The sequence below is a fragment of the Rhopalosiphum padi genome, chromosome 4 (genome assembly GCF_020882245.1).
Source record: "Rhopalosiphum padi isolate XX-2018 chromosome 4, ASM2088224v1, whole genome shotgun sequence".
Classification (NCBI taxonomy): Eukaryota; Metazoa; Arthropoda; class Insecta; order Hemiptera; family Aphididae; genus Rhopalosiphum; species Rhopalosiphum padi.
Genome location: NC_083600.1, coordinates 36841705 through 36857431, shown reverse-complemented (window position 1 = coordinate 36857431; position 15727 = coordinate 36841705). Strand labels below are relative to the sequence as shown.

The 15727-nt window shown below is 30.1% G+C and overlaps 1 protein-coding gene across 4 annotated transcripts in view; it reads right to left on the bottom strand.

The window, feature by feature from the left end:
* Window positions 1-15727, bottom strand: part of LOC132929564 (tyrosine-protein phosphatase Lar) — a 151257-nt gene that overhangs the window by 29499 nt on the left and 106031 nt on the right. For all 4 annotated transcript variants that reach the window (XM_060994998.1, XM_060995001.1, XM_060994999.1 and 1 more), the window contains 3 exons: window positions 14801-14911; window positions 3714-3989; window positions 1708-1992 (listed from right to left, as the gene is read on the bottom strand). In XM_060994998.1, coding sequence (XP_060850981.1) covers window positions 1708-1992; window positions 3714-3989; window positions 14801-14911 — 672 coding nt within the window. The remainder of the gene's footprint in view (window positions 1-1707; window positions 1993-3713; window positions 3990-14800; window positions 14912-15727) is intronic.

The window sequence follows — 15727 nt, the reverse complement described above, 5'->3', positions numbered from 1 at the left end:
AAATGTGATTATTGTGTAACTACGTATACTGCAGCGTTCTGCAACTGTAAGAAAGATTCGATTCACTAACATTGTTTAATCAGCGTGTAAAAATTTTAAAATGTGTAAAATCCACACTTTAAAAAAATAAAAAAAATATTGTGCAGCATATATATACACATCAAAACAAAAACGACTATATATATAATACACTATATAGGTACTAAACGGCAGAAGGAAGAAAAATAATAGGTGTATATTAATATAGTCTTATGCTATGCTTAATTACTACTGTGAGTTTGATTGAGACTAATCATCTCCATGTTAAAGTAGGTAATAGTATTTACTGTGCAAAATCTACGTACGTCAAAAAAGTGCAATCAAAACACAAAAGGTGCAAAACATCAAAAACAAAAAATAAAAATAAAAAAAATAGTGTATATATTTAAACATCAAAATATTCGCGCACTTACTTAGATTAATACATTTTTTTTAACGAAATTTTATCCGTTAAAAACATGTTCAAATGTAGCATGAAATACACATAAAAACAATAATTTTTTTAGGAAGGGAAGTTATTATAAATGGAGATACGGGGGAGGGGAGTTGCGTTTATATTCAAGACTATACCATCTTTTATAACACGTTTTGTTGGCTCTCAGTCGTCGGTCAAAAATTAATTAAAAGCTCACAGTGGAAAAAAAGAATAAGAATATATATAGTTTTTTTTTTTTGGCGGGAAAAGTTTAAGAATAAAGGCATTCGACCTCTGGCACCATTAATTAGTTTTCTAATTAGACCGGGAAATTAACCGTTTTGAAATTTCCACTTTTACTGTATAAGCTAAATATATACACCACCGCTGTGTGACTGTATATATGTGCTTTTTTCCGTTGTTGTTGTTCTCATTAAAACAACAATAAAAGACGGGTCTCCCGTCCAAAAAAATAATAATGATAATAATAAAAAACGCAAGTTTGTTCAAGCTGTTATTTGACCAAAAAAAAAAAAAAAACAAAACAAAACAAAAAATAAACAAGTAAATAATGATAACGTCAATAGTTGTAATTGAAAAACCATTATCCTAATGGATTTCCGTCGCACACCTCCGAACGTGACAGTCCATCTAACCACCACCCGTCCCCCACATATTATTTGATATATATATAGTGACTTTTTAGCTGAGATATTATTTTATCTTACTATACAGAATTTACACTCTACGGGCACTCATATTATAATGTTATTATAATGACGGTCACCAGCTGCATTGACGTGACTACATATTACGACGATGGCCCGCGGCGAAACTATACATAATAAGTATACAATTTTATACTACTGCCCAGGTTTTCGTACCGGCACGATATAATATTTAACAATAACCCCAAAACGCATAATAAAAAAAAAAAATGTCAATAATATTATTCATACGATTTGTGTATATTATAATGACAGTATACTTTTAAAAACGATACGAATCTTCACATATTATACATTTCCAATAGCACCCGAACTCAGTCCCCACGACGATCCCTTCCGGAATAAAGAAGTCCCTTAAATTATTATAATTTACCCCTCAGGCCACGAACAACAACAACAACAACGGCGGGAAATTGGAATAACACAATAAATAATAATAATTATATGAAATTCTGAAAAAAAGACGTGGTTGAGTTTTTTATTTTGGCGGGGTTCGGCAGGATAGTTTGTCAAACGTCATGTTACCTGTCTCTCCGGTGGTGGCCACGATGGGCGGCGACGGAGGTCCGTGACCGAACCCGTTGACGGCCGATATGGTGAACTCGTACTGGGTGTAAGGGCTCAACGGTCGTATCGTGTAGTACATGGTCACTACGCCGCTAATAACGCCCGGTGACTGAGATGCCGATCTGGGTTTGTGTGATATTGTGTAGTACTGAATATCATCTGGGTTGGGGTGCGACCAGCTCAGTTTGACCGATGTGGACGTCACGTCCGACACTTTGACGTCGATTGGCGGACTGGGCAGCGCTGTACGAAAAAAAAGATTTAGGTTCTATGGCTAGTACTATATATTTCATATTCTATACGATACTGTGTAGTTAACTGTGGCAGTCATAAATGGTCGATGGAACTTAAATAACCTAACCTCCTGACGTTTATGGAAATGTACAAAACTCTTATTTAGACACATAAAAATAAGCGGTGATTGTACATTCTAATGAATTAAGTTATACAACTATTCCAAGTATTTTATAGTAATTTAATTGATAATATGATAAATGCATAAGATAAGACAAATGTTTTTTTTCTAAATTTAAAATTTATTGATATTATTGTCTCGATGCAAAATTATGTATTTTTACGAATATTATTTACTGTGGACGTTTTCACTAGATTCCAATCGAATACAGGTATGTATCCTGTGCATATATTTGAAACGGTGGAATAGTGAAATTCATACAATAAAACCCTTCAACATATTTACATATATCACTTGTCTTATAAAATCCTCGTGGGATAACCACCTGCAGTAGGAATAGAATATATATAACATAAATCAAAAAGTCGATTACCTTTAAAATCAGTTTTAAATCGGGACGAATGACAAATAGAGTTCCGATAAAATTAACAGATAAGTAATATATAATGTACATTGTACTCATTGTAAACACCACGTTTTACTGCAGTTAAATAAAGAAAGCAATGAACGAAAAAGGCAGGCAAGTGAATAAGAACAAAGGGACATTTTTGAAAATAAGTACCGGCAGCGTTAAATATAGATTATAGTCTGGGTATACATAATGTATTATATAATGTATAAAAGCGAATATAGTAGCATTAAAAAATAAAAATACGAACTCCAGAGAAACGTTTAAATAAAATGTGACACGTGGTGCTTTATAAAATAAATAAAAGTTCTTTCAAATAATGAATCACCTATACAATTTATTGATGTAAAATTGCTTTAGGTACAAAAAATAAACGCTGAGAAATTGTATTCTTTTAAATGCACCAAATAAGATTCAGTAGAATTATATTTTCATTTTTGACGTAGAAAAATCGAGTTTCTATGATACACACTTATATTTTTTCTGATTCAAGGGAACTTGTTTTTTATTATTTCTGTTCGTTATATCATAATAAAAATGTCCATACTAATTTAAGTCCTCGTCGTCAAAGTCATATCATACATTAATAATGTATACCAAGCTGTTTGTATTATTATTCAGTTTCCAAACTTGTAATAATGATTCGATACAATGAATTATATATAATATTCGAAAGCGGAATATCTAATATTACACACACGTCAATGTAATTTAATACAAATCGCAATAGTTCAGTATATGAAATGCGTTTGGCGACTGATATCTGAAGAACAAGAAAACGTCTATTCAATATAGGTTGTGAGGCTTACTTCCTTGTATGCGATAGGAATTCGCACTAACTTTAATTACATTTAACCCTTAACGAGTTAAGTTCAACTATCTATCTAATAATCACTGTAGTAGGTAGGTACTTAAGGTAGATTATATTATATAATATAGGCAGGTACATATACCATGCATGTATAGAATGGATATTATGGGTTTAATTAGTTTAATAAATCCTTAGCATACAGTTTTATCATTTGGCGATCACTTCACCGATAAAATATGTATAATATCGTAATAATTATATTATAATGTATGTTGCGCAGCAGAGGGGAAGACAGCGGAACGTTTAATTTACGTTAAAAGTTAACTTACTCAAGACTTTAATGAAAGTCGTCGCTTCAATCATGCCTAGAGACGAAGCCGCTATACACGTGTAATTATCCGAAACCTCAACATTGGTCAAGTTCAACACGTTCCGTCCCACAGGCAGTTTGTCTTCGGGCGAGAGTTCGGTTGTCTTTCCTTTGCGCCATTTTACGTACGGCATAGGCGAACCGACGGCCACACAGGGTATGCTGATGTTTTCACCGACTTTCACCTTCTCCATAGTGGGCGGAGGGATGGAAAACTGTGGCGGCACTCGACGAACTGAAAAATAATAAGACGGTTCACGGTATTATTGAGTCTGAAATTACAAATTATTTTTGTACGACCGTAATTGATGTCGAACGGGAAACACAATATATATATAAATAAAAACGTATAGGTGGTTAAGTTGAAAATTTTATTTTAGTATGGTTGTCATTTTGTCAAAAAGAATAAAGCGGCGGGAGAAAAGAATGTGAAATTATAATACACGCAACAGTAACGGATATCCTAATTGTTTAGGGAATTCCGCTGTCAATAAATTATAAAGACGGGACTCTTTTCGATTACGAAAATAGCACTTAAGCGAATTACTAAACACGGGGACAATACGCTGCAGAGGCGGAACGCTGTTGGACGACGCCGATGGCATAAGACGAAGTCGAGTATTCAACTTGAAATAACTCGATTATCGTAATTGTGTGGCATTTTTAATGCACCCGATGTATGAAGTACTGTCAAATTTGCTCTCAGCTAATTTAGCCCGTCTAAAATGTAGGAATTACACCCGGGTTGTTTAAGAAAGTTTTGAGTATTTTGTTGGAACGAAATTAATACAAACGCCTTGTTAAAACAAATGATAACGTCATAATTTGATCAAATAACAAAGAATCATGAATATTCTTTAACGAACGCTCCTTATAACTTATATTATGATTTTTTTTCAAATATTGTTTGTAGTACTGTCATATATAAAAACATATTAAACGCAATGGTCAGGGGACGACTGATGATGACCTGGGAGGTATTATTAAAGTAAATTTTTTTTGGGGGGGGGGGGGGGGGGGTGTAAGAAATATTACTATATTTACTTTTTTATAAAAACGTTTAAATTATTTATAATTAGAGATCAAGATTTTAAACTATTAATATTAATGTAATTAATTTTTACAAATTTTACATTTATAAATCGTAACAATAATAATGAAAAAATTACAAATAAAATATTAAATTAAATTATTTATATAATAATATTAAAAACTACTAGAAATTTAGTAGATATAAATTAATAATAAATAAAGAAAACGTTATAAGCTGATTGATAAGTGTACAAAAAAAAAAAATCGTTCAACAGAATATCATATTATGATATTATCTTGTGATTAGTGCATTTTGTTACATCTTATATATTTTTTTTATCTACGTGCGCATGAATAAACGATCGCTTCGGAATAGATATTATGATATATGGTTATTGATCATGTAATCAAATTGGTTTTAATGTAGTTACATAATTTCTTTACATGATTTAACGACGATAGAGATAGGATATTGGTGAATATTGTATGTATATATATTTTATACAATCTTTGTATAGAAGCCGCAGAAAACTCGTAACCTCGCAATTAAGACATTTTGGTGCCAAACTCTTTGACTTTCACTTCTCCCAATTTAAACAATTATATAAATTAGTTAAAAAATATGTTATTCGTTGAAATCTAGAGAAATATTACCCTAATACCTATACCTAATCTTTATTATTATGATAAAAACAATTTTAGATTTTTATTTGATACAAAATACTTGATTATAGTAGTATATACAATATACCAACAATCCCCATTGATAACTTGCTATGCGCAATGTGCTACTGTTATTGTTTCAATAATTATTTATATATATTATTTATTCATATACCAAAAAGAAAAAAGATATATTCGAAAACGCTTTTTAAATCATCTTCTTCTTCTGAATACTTTCATAACTCTCTTAGAGTTTTCACCGTTATCAACGAATCACTCTACTTGTCTCGATCCCGTACTTTTTCTTTCCAATTTTGTGATCCAAGGTCTTCCAAATATTTTCTACAACATTCATCCATCTCTTTCAAAAGCCCCATAGCTGTTTTCTTCCGGTTTCCAATTTAGTACTATCTTTATTACTGCATCTGTATTACATACATTTTCTAACCACTGTATCTTTTAACTCTTTATGAACCAATTAATTGTTACCATTTTTAATTTTTCCTTTAATTCTTAGTTAAACATCCTACGCCACTGATCGGTCTTCTTATCGTTGATTGGATACAATTATATCCTTTTTCAGTTTTTAAACGTATGCAGTCTTTGTTCTGTTACAATTGTAGTAGTCCATACTTCGCAGCCCTATATTAGTATGTTAGTAGTCTTTTAAATTAAATTTTTAAATTTTAAGTAAAAATTTAGTTGTTAATCTAACACAGCATTCTATAATAAATATATATAATATTAAATTGTATAGTATTTTAACAATAAACTTTAGATTCTATAGATTTGTCTTGATGGAAATTATTCAGCTCGGCCTGTACGTTGTATGTCACCAGTCAGTGTCCTTCTGGTTAATGGATTCCAAAACGTGATCCTTAATGATTCAAAAAGGTTAGAAACTACATATATTGTACCTGCCTCGATGAGTTACTGTGATGAAATGTTTTATAATTATTAATTTAAATCGACTGTGAGACGAAGTGTCTACCACGAATACAGGTTTGTTTAAAATTATTAATGCAACGCCACTGCTAGTTATAACGGATATTTCTACTACTTTTAGCGGTGGTGTTACTATAATAAAATATAATATGACTGTTGCCAACAACGACACTAAATTTCACGCAATGTTCTGTGAAATTACAAGGTGTTTTATGGTGGTGCGATCAGAATAAAACGATTTGTTGTTTTAGTAATCGAATTGTTGGCGTCGCACGAAAATACATAATATCATAGGCATGTACATTAGATTATTCGACAAAACGACCTGCGCAATACGATATTATACACGTGTACAGTAATCAAAAACCCACAAAATTTGGTTCTTTAATTATAGTAACGCCACAACTCGTATACTAATCCAATTGTGAGCGCAGTGGCTCTCTTCCGGGGTTTTTGAAAATAATCCTTCGTCCGACCCAACGATGATGCGCCGTACGCATTTTCCGTTCCAGGTAAGTCGTAGGTAGGTTTTTCCTTATCACAGTGAGTATTAAATAACACATATGGATGATGAGGGGTTAGGAGGGTGGCAGGACTTGGGCAATTTGAAAACCGGAACGCATCCTCGAGCTGGGTTAATCGTCGTCGTAATACCGTCTGGCCGGTTGGCAACGGAAAGTACACGAAGAGGCCAATCATAAAAACGTAAAACGCCAGTGAGATTTACTAATGACACCGCTGACTGTACAAGATTTACCAAGTCATTCAGCAAACAATTTTTTTTCATAAGCCCAGTCAAATTTATATACCATTTCAGTGGCAGATGACACACTGACCGCCGACTATTACACCACGAAAATTCAGGTGACGATCAACATCAATTTTCTCGTTAGATTTAAAAATAAATATTTAAGTGTAGAAAACTGAATTTTACAAAATTATGTCTTAGACGAATGAAGTTATTGATTATTTAGGTTCATATACCAAAACGTAACATAACGATAAAAAACAATTAATTATGCTACATGTTAATATCGAATAGTGATAAAAAAAAAAGTTAAATACAAAGAATTAAAAAATAAATATTCGTAAAAACAAATAGGCAATCCTAATTTTGATCCATATTGCTTTAACGTTATCATGAATATTGAAAAAATATTAAAAAAAAATTTTTTTTTGATTTTAAAAATTTAATTTACTTAAAAAATGTTTAATTCTATAGCATATAATTTGTTAAAGCATTATGTTCCATTAAAACATGATGTTTTTTTAAAAAGTGCTGCAAAAACTATGCATTAGTGAGTTTCGTTTAATTGGTATAATTTATTCATACTTGTAGGTGTACTAAATGTAGATACAAGTAAATATGGCCTTAAGGTGTTGTAAACAACGATAAATATTAGCGAGTATAGTATATGTACCAGTTAAGCACACACACCCTACCGATAACTGCAGGAAAACAATAAGAATTTATTGTCTTCTTAAAATTATTATTATTAATATTAGCTATATGGGAGAAGTCGAGGTGAAAATGAAACGCTCGAGTAGTATAAAAATGTGTTAACGGTTTTTATTATACGCGTAAAATAATAGATAATTCTCATCGTGTTTTAAAAATATATAAAAGGTATAAAACGTTTAACGATAAATTATGTTTAGCATATTAAATTTTTATTACGAAAATGGATGTATAATATTGTATATTATATTATATTTGTATATTGTACTTTATAGAACATCAAAACTAAATCTTATAAAATATAATTCTAATTTTTCTACATTACCTTTTTTACCCGGAAATATTTCATAAAATAATCGTTCATAATTATATTTTTATTATTTTTATATTATCCCAAATTAATTTTATACTTTATTATTATGTATTCTACAACATATATTAAAAATATTCAATACCTAACTTATGTCAAACGAATTTAAAATACAACATAACTGTTCCTAGTTATAGGATACCAATTAGCTATTAAATGTATAATTACACGGGGTGATCCATTTAACGTAATAATTTGATTATTATTTCAAAAAGTTTAGTTTTTGGAAATATTAATATTTTAAGTTATTCAAAACAATTTTCTTAAGTACATACATTGCATTATGTTTTATTTTTTTAATGACGACATACATTTTTAATTCTTTATTCTAAATCAGAGTATTAAAAATCAAATTTTGTATGAACACACTTTATGAGTAATAATTATAAAAAGTTTGGATAATTCAAGTTTGTCATCAAAACATTAAATATAGGTACTTATAAATTATAACTAGGACTTGTAATAACTAATAATAAGAACTAAAACAATCAAAATATATATGTGAATATGTGCAAAAATATTGTCAAATGTCAACTGTACACAAAAAATGTAGTGGAGAATAAACAGTAAATAGATTTACAATACGATAATATTTCGGAATATTAGCACCATATAGATTAAATGCACAACAAACTGTTATAATAAAATTAATATTCGACTGCGGCGATAACAATAAATAATCATGTAAAATAATATTGAGTTTTATAGTTAATATTATTTTAAATATAAAGATAAAGAAAAAAAACATTTTTTTTTAGAAAATATTAAATAGGCTTAATATGCTTATGAAAATCAATGAAGTATGTACTTTTCCTCGAAAATAAACGAAATTCACGAAATATGTATTTTTAATTTTCAATTTGTAAACTCATCATCCATAGTTCGGATTTCTTACTTGGTCTGCTATAAATCGAAAGTGTTTAGAAAATATTGCAACGTCTGCGTTTTTTGAGCCATTGTTATAACTAATAAACCAATAAACCAATAAGTTCAAAATATTCAGAATAATATTTTGCTTCGGAATATAAAATTAAAAATGAACGATTATGTCATTAAAAAAAAAAAAATTAACAACTGATAACGATAAAAAAAAATAGTGAACTCTAATTGTTTCTATAAATTTGTCAAAGAAAAAATTTTAAAAATAAAGGGTTTCTAAAGTAACGAGAGTTACATTAAATTGACAACCCAGTTTATAACTAGAAGAACAAAATAGGATTAAAAGTTCTTCAATTGAATGGTGTAAATTTTACAAAACAATAGACGTTAAAATATATTGGTACTATGATATGTAAAAATTATATTAAGTCTTATGATTATTTAGTTATAAATAAATACGTATGGCATAATTAGATACATATCATTATTTTATCGATATTATTTCTTCCGTAGGAATCATTAAGTACCAACTATTCTGAAAAACTATAAGCATTTTATATTTCAGAAAAATATCAAAGCCATTGGTAGTAAGAATCCATATAATTGAGTAACACTACGCTGTAGTAGGTATATAATGTTCCATACAATTATAAAAATAAAATGAAATATACCATTCACAGAATTGTAAAAACTAATACAACCATATACAATTGGTATATTATATTATAATAACGAAGGGCTTCGAGTGGGTTTGTACAGGGTGGTGGCAGTGGTCTAGTGGTTTTTGAATTTAATTAATTAACACATACACAGACACACACACTCAAACACATTTAATTATAGATGCATACGCATATTGATGGTTCGTACATGTATGTACATATATATATATATATTATACGCGAACTGCACTGTATCTTGCTATAGCGCAGTCTCTATCCGGAATCATTTTTATTCGGAAACCATAAACTCGAGAGTATAGGGGAGGGACAATTAGGAAATTCTGAATTTATACGCGCGTGAATAGGTGGTGGACGAAGTTGGTAGGTGGCGGCGTACCAGACGACATTATAAAACACATGTCGTCCACTTCCCCCCCCTTGCTGCTAAAGCGCAGCGGTAGAGGTGACCCTTCTTCCCGGCAGTCGAAAGACCGGTGCCCAATTACGCTCTCGTCGGGCCATGCATTTAACCCAGACCACTTCCGGTGGACTTGCACAATCAGCAATGCCATTTTCCCGGGATGGCGACCTTTATACCGGATGGTAGCGTTTTTGCCACCGCCTCTTTTGAATAATCTACAATAATGTACGACCCTTTTACAAACATTTTTTATTCGTTTTATGATTTTTGTCACAAACTCGGGGATTCGTTAATAATAAAGAATTTTCATACAATTTTATTTATATTAACATATTATTAAGTATAGAGTTAACGATGTATACAATATACGTAGATAGGTACTTACAACATACGTATATTATCGCTGATATATAGTTATATATTTTTATATAAAAAAATTTCATTTCTAATTTCTACTTGTGTAATTTCATGCGTATATAATTTTATGCAAGTTTAATTATGGCGTTCGTATAAGTACAATTGTTGAGAAAAAAATATTTTCTTAAAAATATAAACAGGATAGAAATCGAATAAGGACCCGTCACCCAGGGTATATAAATAAATAATTAAATAATAAATTACTACGACTGCACTGGTTTTAATGTTCACGTACATACTGATGTAAATATATTTACCATAGTTTGAATTCCTCATATCAATATACGTCAATATATAAATTTTAATGATTTAAAATACGATTTCCATATTATATTATACAATTAGACCGACGTATTGCGTCAATCGGATGGTATAAATGGTATAATTATTTTTCAGGAAAAACTGCAGGCATTTTTAAATCCTTATTTAAATTGTCCGATATTTATTTAAGCCACCTGAATCGGCGGATTAAGCGGTAAACCGCTTACGGAATAAACAAACCCCCGGTCGAATATAATTAGAAAAACAGTTTCAGGGGGAGTAAAAAAAAAAACCACTAACAAAAAATAAGGGTGAAAAAAAAATATGACGGGTAATTATTTTAATTAGCAGACATTAACGATTACCGTGTAGACAAACTGTAACCCCTTCACACCTGAGTTTTGTAAATAACAAAATAGTAATAGGCACTAATTTAGTAATATATAATACATAATGAGGCTATGTATAGCTACTATAATATAATTTTGTGTATGTAGATAAATCACCATAAAATAAAGTTTTTTTTCTTTAAAGAAAAGGACAAGATCGACAAAATAGCTGTCCGTCATGCACTAGTGACGGTGGAAAATGGTTTTTTACACTAATTTTCCAACCTCGATAATGCAATTAAACTTCTTTTGGTTGTTGAGTTTTAAAAGGGGAAAATAAGAGATGGAAGAGAAAAAGAAGCGGAAACTTAAAAGTTTATGCGGACGCGATATTCTAATTTGATGGCTAAGAGAAAAAAAAAATTGTAAAATATATAAAAAAAAAAAAAAAACTTACTGCAGGTATAACGTAAAGACATTTCGGCAACCTCGGGGGACGAGATGCTCCGCAGTAAACGTGTGTTACACTTTTACTGTTTCGATTTTTTTTATGATAACGCGTGATAAGGGCAATAATAATAATAAGTATTCATATAAATGTAGTAAAATACTTATAGAAATGTGAAAGTATACATGCAAGGACATGTGTACATTTATTATTGAAACTAGCGCGTTTTATTGAACAGTTCACCGTGGTGGAGTGTATGATAAAAATGTATTCACCCGTAAAACGTGCTCGTGGTTAAACAAATATAATAAACATACTATCGACAGACGTATAGCATATAAGTGGAATGCCAATTGTTTTTCAGTGGTGCAACATATAAAAATGAAAAAGAAAATTGATTGTTAGATCGAAGTTTAGGAGTATTCGTTGTAGTTATTTGTGGAAACCCATTTGGGAAATCAATCAAAGATTACTAGTTAAAAACACAGTAATATGAAAAAAAATTTAATAAAAAACCGTTTTCGTGTTTATACCTTACAATATATGATTTTTTTAAGTACTTATCTATTCACAGATAAAAAATAAAATAAACAAAAAGTAAAATTATCAAAATTATAATTATTTACTAAAAGAATACATTGTATAGATTTGGGAAGAATAATATAAAAAATACAGAAATAATAAGCTGATAAAAAATTAAGATTATCGGATAGTATATACATATAGTATAATTATTCATTTATGTGTATGTAAAAATATCAATTTGATATGAATAGTTAAATCTCGAAAAACCAAATTATTTAAATAAAATGCTAAGTACCAAATAAAAAAAAGTACTGAATAGTGGACTGTTCGTGTAAAAGAGGCGAACAAAATTAAAATATTTTTTTAAAGAATAATAATCAGTGTATCATGTTTATTTAATGAATAATTCAAATAAATATAATTAAATTTAAATTTATTCTGTATCAAAATGTTCTATATCATTATAAGCATGACCTATCACAGATAATACATCTAAATGTTATCCTATAATAATAGCATCATATCATAACTGAACATGGTATTAAACATTTTTGATTTTTTTATATCAATGTCTGCAATAATCGTTTAATAGATGGTAAATTCCTTTATATAGTATTGTTTGTTTGGTTTATCAATTGAGTTAAAAAATTGGTAAATGACTCGAGTATATAGAAAATTTAGGGGTAGTAAATATGATCTAGCTTTGGGGTAAGTAAACATTATTTTAAGTTTGTAATCGATGAAACTGTAGTTTGATAAAGTGATCATGTTTGTTTGTTTGTTTTTTTTTTTTTTAATAACTTTTTAAAACCCTATTAAATCTCTGTTGAGTTTTTAATATGACATATAATAATTTTTAAATGTGTTATACATGATATTCTTATACAGGTCACTCTACATCCCAAAACAGTGTTTATTGAAGAAAAAAAACACATCATCATAAAAACCGATAGTCTTAAACATATAAGACTATATATAGAAAGAATAAAACAGATATATATATATATATATATCATACAATTTATCCAATAAGAGAGCACACGCTATAAATTGTAAAATTAATCAACTATTTTTTTCGCAAATCTTTAATGGTTTTCGATATAAACTTTTTCCTATGAGCAGTGAACAACAACTATTGAACTTTTTTTATCGTTCTATAATGGTTGAAACTCGTAAGTTGTCTTAAATATTTTATAAGTGTTTAAGTGATCACTTGTAAAACATTTAAAAAGTTCTCCACAAATAATTTGCAACAAAATATTTTAACAACTTTGAATATATTTTTTTCAGATTGTGTAAAAAATGTACCAACATAGTACTTACCATGTATCCTCAGAAAAAATAACTTGACATTTAAATTACTTTATAGTAAATGTAAAAAGTTAACTAGTGATAAACTTTCTCTAAGAACTGCGATAAAATGTAAGTATGAAAACTGATGATTTTAGCAAGTGTTAAAATTTTAAATTTCTAAGGAAAAAAATGTACACAAATAATTATACAATTATTATTACATTTTCTGTTAACACTAAATACTTTCGGATTAAATTGCTAAAAAAGCTTCATATAAGTACTAAATTTATAGATCAGAAATTCTTTCTATATGATACCCAGAAGAAATAACATTTCACGATAAATTCAAATTATTTGTGAGGGAAAACACTTAACAGTTTATAGCGTTTTTAAACAAATTGTTTCAAATTTGATTTTTGATCAAAGCCTTAAAATAATGAAATAATTAATTACAGACAATACACAACTACTCGTATGAGTACAATAATATATATTTATATTTTACATTGATATATAGTTCAGACTTGATTTGTTGTTTTAAATTTAATTTTATAATCGTTTAAATATTTAGGTAAAGATTAATTATTAAAGATAATTAATTACTATGAATTTGTAATAAATAATTTCCCAGTTTATTTTTTGATTGTGCGGTTTATCGATGTTTATACAACTTCAAAATAACAGCAAGAATAACGTACATATTTAACAATAAATTATTTGTACATAATATTGTATGTATAAACGTTCTTATTCGTTGTATATTTGGTCCAGATAACTTTCTTTTGTTGATGCAAATTTGATGATCTTTACGGAAATATTTTGGTTTATCGTAACAACGCAGAGGAAATTGAATGAAACATCCGACGGTTCACGCCTGCCGCTTTATCCTCCCCTCCTACCACCTGACAGCGACCTCACGTTAATGTTTCACAATTAACCTAATTAATTAACTGTAACCTTGCGAAGGGTATATCGTCCTGGGACATCATAAATTCGTTTGGTCCCGTTTACCTGGTAGGTATGTGCCCGTAGGTCGGAATCGTAAATTACATTTAATATAAAAGTTAAAAATAAAAAAAAATGCGCACAGATCCCGCCGAATGAAAAAAGAAAAAGAAAAGCAAATGAATGGAAAATAATGCGATTTCAGTTTTCTAGTTTGTTCTTTGTTTTTACGCACAATTGGGTTTTCGGCAAAAAAATGAGTATAGGTATAATACGGTACCATATACGGCAAGCAGCCTGCTCGGTAGGCCGAACGAAAATATAATGAAAAAACACACACAAAAAAAGGAAATAATAATAATAATAATAATAACAGAAAAGAAATTATAGCACTCACCTCTGACCCACAGTTGCATAGTCGTAGCATGTTGTGTGCCCACAGAGTTCTCAGCCACGCATTCATATTTGCCTTGGTCCGTTTCTTGACTGTCACTTATCTGCAAAGCACCTGAAATACAAAAAAAAAAAAACACGCACATTATTCACAGTGTTTGCAATATTTTATTTTATTCTCGTTACGACAATGGGGGTGGTTTGGGACGGGTTCTAGTAGTTCGAGGGAAAAAGGTGAAACCATTAGGGATAGAGAACATGATGTTTGATAAACGTTGAGGACTTGTGTAATATAATAATATCAGGGCAAAGAGGAGCAGCTTTCAAAATAATATACATACGTATAATATATAGGGTTTTACGATTTCCGGTCGCGTTTTTACTGCCCGACAGGCGCCCGTCGCCGTTTACCCCCGCTGACCGTATCAACATACGTATATACATATACACATAAAGCTATCGGAAAGCATCGGCCGTAGCAGGACCATATTTTCGATTATCGCGACCTCGACCCTTCCCCCCTAGACGTATATCCGTGCACCCCGTCCACCTATGCAGCTGCCATCAACCGTCCATTTTGCCCACATCACAGAACGGACATCATCGGCGTTTATATGCGACGGAGTACGACCCCAAACGGTCGACGCGAATATAACGACCGACCCTTCAAATAATATTATAATAGTAATAGTCAAACGGACATACGATTTTCGTTGTCGGTCGATTCACTTATTGGACTGGGATTTCTCTCGATTACACCTATGACGTAGTTACTTGTAGTTACTGTTTTTATGATTATTATTATTATTATTATTACACGAAGGTTTGAAAATAGCATCGCCGAGTAAGTATGTAGGCGTAAATAATAACCATACGACATAAATGCGGTGGCTATAAAGTTTTGTTTAAATAACTATATTTTTTCCATGTT